Source organism: Solea senegalensis, unplaced genomic scaffold (genome assembly GCF_019176455.1).
Source record: "Solea senegalensis isolate Sse05_10M unplaced genomic scaffold, IFAPA_SoseM_1 scf7180000014534, whole genome shotgun sequence".
Taxonomy (NCBI): domain Eukaryota; kingdom Metazoa; phylum Chordata; class Actinopteri; order Pleuronectiformes; family Soleidae; genus Solea; species Solea senegalensis.
Window position 1 is genome coordinate 21,994 of NW_025321071.1, and position 8,974 is coordinate 30,967.

General features: G+C 36.7%; 1 protein-coding gene and 1 long non-coding RNA gene across 4 annotated transcripts; one reads left to right on the plus strand and one right to left on the minus strand.

The window, feature by feature from the left end:
* Nucleotides 1-271: 271 nt before the first annotated feature.
* Nucleotides 272-3,157, plus strand: LOC122761311. 2 transcript variants are annotated; one of them, XR_006358541.1, is made up of 3 exons: nt 272-480; nt 1,752-1,817; nt 2,289-3,157. It is a non-coding gene; the product is annotated as an uncharacterized LOC122761311 (long non-coding RNA). The 2 variants fall into 2 exon arrangements; XR_006358540.1 differs by having other exon boundaries at nt 272-1,817.
* Nucleotides 3,158-3,386: 229 nt separating this feature from the next.
* On the minus strand, nt 3,387-8,935 carry zgc:194209 (uncharacterized protein LOC570908 homolog). 2 transcript variants are annotated; one of them, XM_044016497.1, is made up of 10 exons: nt 8,658-8,935; nt 8,458-8,546; nt 7,685-7,774; nt 5,300-5,421; nt 5,059-5,160; nt 4,801-4,953; nt 4,467-4,582; nt 4,227-4,387; nt 3,962-4,157; nt 3,387-3,804 (listed from the first exon to the last, which is right to left on the minus strand). In XM_044016497.1, coding segments are annotated over exons 2-10 (1,152 nt in total). In that variant the 5' UTR covers nt 8,460-8,546; nt 8,658-8,935; the 3' UTR covers nt 3,387-3,594. The 2 variants fall into 2 exon arrangements, with proteins under 2 accessions (XP_043872432.1, XP_043872431.1); XM_044016496.1 differs by having other exon boundaries at nt 8,458-8,935.
* Between the last annotated feature and the right edge of the window lie 39 nt (nt 8,936-8,974).

Genomic DNA, 8,974 nt, shown 5'->3' on the forward strand with positions numbered 1-8,974 from the left:
GAGCTATGGACCAATCACAGCGCAGCTAGAACGAGATCAACCAATCAGCGTTCAGGTTTGAGAACGAGGCTCAAAGGAAACAGGAAGTAGTTCTCTTATAAAAGTTTTATATATATTTAAACATTTTCAATATAAATCAACATAAAACAAAAATATAAATATAAACATTTGCTTTAATGTGGAAAATAATAAAACAAAACCACTTCGCGCTTTCACAGCACACCCGGCTATAATTTCTTTAGATAAACTTTATTGAAAACAGGAAGTATGACAGTTGTTTACTTTGTTACAGCTTGTGACGCAGACGTCTGAGTTTTATAAATAACATTCAAATAAATATGTTGTTGCGTCGCGTTTGTCGTTGGACTTTTAAATGAAGTTTCTTTCTAATGTTCGTGAACGTGAGTAGTGGAGTTTTATTTCAAACCGAACATTATTATGATCCTCACTGATGATCTGGACTTCACTATGAACGGACTGGTCAGTTTATTCATATATTTATTCATATTTGTTGATGCTCTTATGATATTGAATCACCTGCTCCACTGTAGACGCACAGTAACTTTATTGTAACCAAACCCCATTGACAAAAACAACAATTTAGATTATAATAACCCATGTAGACCGTCATCATTACAATGGTTCATTTGATCTTCACATACAGTGATTAATCATGTTCAATTATTCGGTTAAAGGTTTTTCTTGTCTTATCATGTTTGTATGCCTCCAAACGTACAAAATATTGTCATTTTAAAAATGTCACTTTGAATTAACATCTTCATAGGCAGTAAATCATTAAGTGTGTTGATTCTTCTCCAAATAACACTTAACACAACTGTTTCTTTATTACATTTCTAGGTCTCATTTAAAAATAGTGACCAAACTGAGGACACTAAAAGTAATTTTAGAAAGAATGACTTGAGTGTAAGGTGAAGCACATTTTAGTTTGTTATTATTTCAATCCAAGACATTTTTAGTCAATTCAATATTTTCTCTTTACTGCTAATTCAAAGATTTAAATATCTTTGCATTAGCAGTGACTTTATCATATTTTTCATTATTTAATGCATGACGTATTTTTTGATCTTTAGGATCTTTGGGCGTCTTAGGTGTTTATTTAGATTTTTAACTCGATGCCAAACCTACAAAACAAATCTTACTAAAGATCTCTGTCTAAATAAAGTCACAGAAATGTGTTTGTGGTTGAAACAAAAACATGATCAAATTAGTCTCATATCAAATGATCTTTTCCCTCCAGTCTCCACCGAACAAGACAAGAGAACTGATCGGTGAAGCAGGAATCTCGTTCTTAAACGCATTGAGTATGGTCTTTATTTTCTGATCCAGTCTCTGATTCAGTCTCCGATCCGGTGTGATATGAAGTTTAGAATATTTCAGTTATAATTCCAGTTTCAGAGAAATTAAATCATACGTCACCTTCAATCTCAGATCATTCAAATGAAGCTGGATTTGTGTTTTTCGAGGCGTTTTCTTTCCCTCAGTTTGTTGCCAGCCCCCTGTGCTGTCCCAGTCGAGCCAGCATCCTGACGGGGAAATATCCACACAACCACCGCGTCACCAACAACACGTTAGAGGGAAAGTGCAGCAGCAGAGCATGGCAACAGAGCGACGAGGCTCACACTTTTCCCGCCATTCTCAAACACGCCGCACAATACCAGACTTTCTTTGCTGGGAAATATCTCAACCAGGTTTGGTTGAGGTGTTTGACTCACTGTGTGCGTGTGTTTCAGTACGGACACTCGGAGGCTGAAGGATTGAAGCACGTTCCTCCAGGCTGGAGCTACTGGGTCGGACTGGTGAGTCTAGGACTAGGGAAATCCTTATGTGATCAGACTGGTTTTAAAACCTGATTTTAATCACAACGATATTAACACATCAGTTCAAGACAAAACAAACTGGACCGCTTGAATCTCCAACATATTCAATCAGAATCTCCTCAAACTGCCATGGAAAAATCAACTGTTCATCAAATCAAACATTTAAAAGCTTGTCAGCAAAAATGACAGAATGTGCCTTTAATAGTGGCGTCATAGTGATGAATACCAGATGCAAAAACACATCTCTTCCGACTCTACCTCGACTAAGACCACAAAAAAAAAAAAACTTGTACATGGCACTTATGACTAGCACTTCATAGTTTGTTCTACTTGAAGCTCTTACTTACTTCTAGCTCTGATTTGTACCCAAATGTTTAAATGCACTTTTGTAAGTCGCTTTGGATAAAAGCGTCTGCTAAATGACATGTAATGTAATGTAATGACCTGTAGGTGGCAGACTCTGCTGTCAGTGGATGATCTGGTGGAGAAACTGGTGAAGACGTTAGAGGTCAGAGGTGAACTGGACAACACTTACATCTTCTTTACCTCAGATAATGGTTATCACACGGGTAACTCAGCTCTTTGTTATAAAGCCATGATTCAATCACAACATGAATGAATGAAATGTAGAAAAGTAACTTTGTGTTTGTTTCAGGTCAGTTTTCTCTTCCTGTGGATATAAGACAACTTTAATCCTGTGTTTCCTCAGTATAAAGTGAATCTGTGTTAATCCTGTGTTTCCTCACATTTGAAGTGACTCTGTGTTAATCCTGTGTTTCCTCAGGTTTAAAGTGAATCTGTGTTAATCCTGTGTTTCCTCAGGTTTATAGTGAATCTGTGTTTATCCTGTGTTTCCTCAGGTTTAAATTTGATCCTGGTCAGATGTTCCTCCGTCACAAATTACGCAGATTACTCCGACAAACATGATGAAATGTTGTCACTCACTTTTTTCAGGATGAATGGATGAAGAGTCACATGACTGTATTATTGTTCTGTTTATTTCAAGTTCTACAATTTTTTTTTAAAAAAAGAAAAAAGAACAAAAAAGAATTTTTATTTGTTGTTTTTTGCAAGTGGAAATTCATCATTCATTCATTCATCCATTTTTACTTTTAATACATAAATTATTATAAGTAAAATAGTTAGAATTATAAATCAAAGTGGTCTTACCTTATATTATTGGTCTAAACAAACATTTCCATCATAGTTTTATGAATGAATTGTTGTTGTGTTTCCAGTTCATTTCCATGTACAGTTTGAGTTAAATGCACTAAGGAAATGTTCATGTGTTCATTTTGAATGAATTGTGATTTAAAGACTCACTGTTTCCTTGTGTTCTGTTGTTGTCGTCTGTCTTTTTCATTAACATTAACTTTAGTCAGAATCAATCATTTATTTCACCACATTCTAATGATATTTATAATCTGATTAATCTCTCTGAATAAAAACATTAACATTAGCCAGATTAACTTTTTCTTCTCCTGGACTGAATAAAGTTTAACGCTCTACTGCCCACCATCGTCCTATTTCTGAGTCGTAACCGAGAAGGAAAACTGAAATGAGTTTATTATTATTCTGTCCTGGAAAACCAAGGAATTCTCCAGGAGGACCTGGAAAAGAGTGACATCTGTGAACGACTGTAGACGTTGAATAAAACCTGGAAAAAGTCTAAAAACTCTAAATTTCCTCGTCGCTGCTCGACAAACATGTTTAAAATAAAATAAAAGAGGGAGGAGCCAGTTTTCCGTGTCCACCGTCAGTTTTCCCAGCGCTCCAGAACAGGCAGGAACGACAGTTCAGTGTTGCCCAGGTATGTCCTTCCTCGGTGCTGGAACACGTCGCTGATGGCCCACGTCAGACGACCTTCGGGGTCATGAAGCGTTCCCACCAACTCGCCGTCTAATCCCAGCTCCAGGACCAGAGCGTAACGTGGCAGCAGCAGATTATACCAAGTGAGTGGAATCACCTATTATAGTTCAAAAACATAAATCCATCCATTTAAATATGTAGTTTAATTTTAATTCATATAAAAGAGAAAAACCTACAAAATAATCTCTGAATACAAACAGTGTGACAGTGTGTGTGTGTGTGAACTTTGAATTTAAAGGAAAACAAAAACAAACCTTTGCCAAAAACCGTTTCACAGCTGGATACGGAGCAATCATATCCAAGAACGGAGGAAGGAACCTCCGGAACCGCGGTGTTGTTATTCCAACCAGGAATGTTCCGTGGTCACTCAGGCGGATGTTGTCAGGGTAACCGATCATGTTGTCCATGACAACTTCCTTCGTTCCGGCCTTCGGACCCTTTAACCAAAATCTGAGCACAAATGAGTCTGAGTGGTTTATGTCTGACATAACGACATTGTGAAGACATCGTAGACTTTACCTGAGGACGCGTCCCACGCTGGTCTCAGCCAGCAGCAGGAAGTCTTCGTCCGGAGACAGGACGATGCCGTTGGGCATGAAGAGAGAATCCAGCAGAACTTTGACTTTTTGTGTTTGAGGATCAAACGACACAAGACGACCCAGGCTGTTCAGCTCCAGCACCTGAAAGGTCAAACACAGACATGTGAGACATGTTAGAGACATGTTAGAGACATGTGAGAGTCCTGCACAGATTCTTCACCTCCAGTTTGACATGTCTCCGTCCCCAGCGACTGGATGAGTCGGTGAAATAAATCATCCCAGTTTGTGAGGAAATGTCCAAACCATTCAGAAAAGAGAAGGGGACACCGTCAGCTCCTGAGGACAAACACGAGGGACATACAGACCATACACTCATTTAACATATACCATGTAGGACAATGTCCACTATTTATGTGAATGGTCACAAACTGATTTATTACATATTCTTATAAAAGATGTTCACACACGCAGACAGAACCACAGGTTTGTTCAAGTGGTCCTCCACAGACCTGGTCCAGGGTTAAAGGTTAAAGGTTAAAGTGAACACCGCTTACCCTCAGAGTTTGACAACAACAACTTCTTTGCTCCAGTTTTCACGTCAACACTGAAAAGTCCCAGGTATGAATCTGCAACAATCAGCTGACCGTCAGCGTCCAGACGAACGCCGTGAGGACGACCACACAGCGGCTCATAGTCTGGACTGCTGCCTGAACACACACACACACACACACACACACACTTATTATTATTATTATTATTATTACTACAATATAATACAATGTAATATAAAATAAGTTAAAGAGAAAACAAACCACACTCTGGAAGATTCTGTCCCATCTGTGTGATCAGAGTCAGAGAATCATCAGGAGAAATTCTCCATAACTTTCCATCTACTGTTCCTGTGTAAACATGACCTGAGACACACACACACACACACACACACACCACACACACACACACACACACACACACACGATTGACAGATTCATCAATAATGAAAATAATAAAAATCATTAGTTGCATTTTTATTTTTGTCAAAAACGTAACCATCACCGTTCTCGTCTGCAGTGAAGGATTCTGGTCCGTGAAGTTCTCCAGAGAAAAGTCTGCGTCCGTTGTGAAGACGATTGTTTACAGCCAGAGGACCCACGAGTTCTGGAGGCGGTCCTTTCAGTCTGGGCGGGGATTAGCGGCGTCAACAACAACAACATCATCATCAGTTGAGGTATGCGCGTTTGTTTAAATGTACCAGTGTTTGTTGTAACGTACAAATGTTTGTTACATTACATGTCATTTAGCAGACGCTTTTATCCAAAGTGACTTACAAATAAAGAGAAAACAAACAAGTGTGTTTTAGTGTACACGTGTTTGCTTTCACACACACACAAGTGTTTATTTTAACGTACGTGTGTTTACTTTAATATAAGTGTGTTTGTTTAAACGTACGTGTGTTTGCTTTAACACACACAAGTGTTTATTTTAACGTATGTGTGTTTACTTTAATATACGTGTGTTTGTTTAAACGTACGTGTGTTTGCTTTAACATACAAGTGTTTATTTTAACGTACGTGTGTTTGCTTTAACACACAAGTGTTTATATTAACGTATGTGTGTTTACTTTAATATACAAGTGTTTATTTTAACGTACGTGTGTTTACTTTAATATACAAGTGTTTATTTTAACGTGTGTTTGTTTACTTTAATATACAAGTGTTTATTTTTAGTCGTGTGTTTGCTTTAACACACAAAGTGTTTATTTTGCGTATGTGTGTTTACTTTAATATATGTGTTTTGTTTAAGCGTGCGTGTGTTTGCTTTAACATACAAGTGCATATGTTTATATGTGTGTTTACTTTAATATACAAGTGTTTATTTTAGCGTGCATTAATGCGTGTGTTTGCTTTAACACACAAGTGTTTGTTTAAATATGCGTGTGTTTGCTTTAACATACAAGTGTTTATTTTTTGCGTGTGTTTTGCTTTAACACACACAAAGTGTTTTACAACGTGCGTGTGTTTGCTTTATTATCGTGTGTTTGTTTAAGCGTCACGATGTGTTTGCTTTAACATACAAGTGTTTATATTAACGTATGTGTGTTTACTTTAATAACCGTGTGTTTATTTTAGCGTGTGTTTGTTTAAAGATGCGTGTGTTTGCTTTAACACACAAGTGTTTATTTTAACGTATGTGTGTTTGCTTTAACACACAAGTGTTTGTTAAATATGCGTGTGTTTGCTTTAACACACACAAGTGTTTATTTAACGTGCGTGTGTGTTTGCTTTATTACTCGTGTGTTTGTTTAAGCGTCACGTGTGTTTGCTAACATACAAGTGTTTATATTATATGTGTTTTACTTTAATATCGTGTGTTTATTTTTAGCGTGTGTTTGTTTAAAATGCGTGTGTTTGCTTTAACACACAGTGTTTATTTATGTGTGTTTGCTTTAACACACAGTGTTTAAGTGTTTGCTTTTATTATACGTGTGTTTGTTTAAGCGTCGTGTGTTTGCTTTAACATACAAGTGTTTATATTATGTGTGTTTACTTTAATATTGTGTTTTATGTTTTAACGTGTTTTGTTTAAAGTGTTTTGCTTTAACACAAAGTGTTTGCGTGTGTTTGCTTTAACACACAAGTGTTTATTTTTGTGTGTTTGCTTTAACACACAAGTGTTTGTTAAATATGCGTGTGTTTAACACAAGTGTTTATATTAACGTATGTGTGTTCTTTAATATACAAGTGTTTATTTTTAACGTCGTGTGTTTGCTTTAACACAGAAGTGTTTATATTAGCGTATGTGTGTTTACTTTAATATACAAGTGTTTATTTTAACGTGTGTTTGTTTAAAGATGCGTGTTTGCTTTAACACACAAGTGTTTGTTTAGCGTGCGTGTGTTTGCTTTAACATACAAGTGTTTATATTATGTATGTGTGTTTACTTTAATATACAAGTGTTTTATTTTAGCGTGTGTTTACGTATAGGTGTGTTTGCTTTAACACACAAGTGTTTTTTAACGTCTTGTGTTTGCTTTAACGCACACAAGTGTTTATTTTAACGTACGTGTGTTTGCTTTATTATACGTGTGTTTGTTTAAACGTACGTGTGTTTGCTTTAACATACAAGTGTTTATATTAACGTATGTGTGTTTACTTTAATATACAAGTGTTTATTTTAACGTGTGTTTGTTTAAAGGTACGTGTGTTTGCTTTAACACACAAGTGTTTGTTTTAACGTACGTGTGTTTGCTTTAACATACAAGTGTTTATTTTAGCGTACGTGTGTTTGCTTTAACATACAAGTGTTTATTTTAGCGTACGTGTGTTTGCTTTAACACACACAAGTGTTTATATTAACGTATGTGTGTTTACTTCATTATACGCGTGTTTGTTTAAACGTACGCGTGTTTGTTTAAACGTACGCGTGTTTGTTGAAACATACATGTGAGGTCTGGGGTGGATAGGTGAAGGCAGCATGTAAAGTCCAGCAGACACAGCGAGCAGAACCACGAGTAATGATCCACAACTCAACCTGAAAAACACAGAAAATAAAGAAATTAAAACGTCAGTCAGTCAGTCATCATCTAACCGCTTTATCCTCCACCAGAGGGTCGCTCTCCATGCAGAAAGGCCCTTGTTCCAACCGGGGCTCGAACCCGGGTCTTCTCGCTGCAAGGCGAGAGTGCTAACCACCACACCACCGTGTGGCCCAGAAATTAAAACGTAATTGTCTTAATTACTTTAATCAAATATAAAACAACTATTGTTTAACAGTTCGTCAATAATTAAAACATAATGGATGAATAATCTGAACTATTTTAAATTCTTTTCATTTTTATTGTAATGAACAAGTCACACTTCTGAAGTGACGATGATTGGAAGTGAAAAACACGTGCAGTCGTCTGTGATCGAGTCTCATTATCACCTGTTAATCTACTCACTTTATAAGAAAAGAGCATCCATATATATGTTTATCATTTGAGCCGAAGCGCGGACGAACTTAAAATGGTTCCCTGGGTTAGGGATCATTTTACACGGCGTGAGATCTAATGAAAATAAACGTTGAATTGTCATTTTTGTGAACGAGGTTAGGCGCCACGCAGGAGTTTTTATAGTCGTGGTTGTTCGCGGGCGTTAAAAGTAAAAAACAAACAAACAGGAAAAACGTAAATTATTGTTTATTTTTTGTTAAAAGTGAATACGTTTCAAACTTACATGTTTGAGAGTCTGCGTGGGTTCGTCCTGCGGGATTTCACGCTACACTGACGAAAACAGAGCTGCAGTGCAATGACATCCGGCGACGACTTTCAAAATAAAAGCATAGTTTTACGCATCAGTATTTTCATACATTCCCGGTCAGAAAAGTAACAACTTTACATTAATCAAGATTTGAACCGATACTCAATGACACTAACCAAAACCGAACCTGGACGCTTTAAACAGAGGGTCGTTGAGTTTAAATAACAGCGTCATCGTTGTGAGCTTTTATTTTGAAGATTGAGCTTCCATAAACTGTGTGTTGGGGTCAGACAGAGTCCAGAGGGAGGAGCTAAAAGAAAAACACATGATTTTTGACATTTTAAAGATGAGACGTTTGAGGAATAAACTAAAGTGAATTATAACAAAGTAATAAAACATGGTAATGTAAGGGTCAATCACTATAGTTGATTATTTTCTTTATTATAGACAAACTCATAAAAACAACAAACACATTTTAATTTCACCTTTAATA

Excerpts from the sequence above, each read along its gene's own strand:
- zgc:194209 (XM_044016497.1), bottom strand. Across the intron at positions 5,422-7,684 it reads ATCCACCCCAGACCTCACAT|ACTGAAAGGACCGCCTCCAG; the intron begins GTATGTTTCAAC and ends ATCCCCGCCCAG. Across the intron at positions 4,158-4,226 it reads AGCGTGGGACGCGTCCTCAG|ATTTTGGTTAAAGGGTCCGA; the intron begins GTAAAGTCTACG and ends ATTTGTGCTCAG.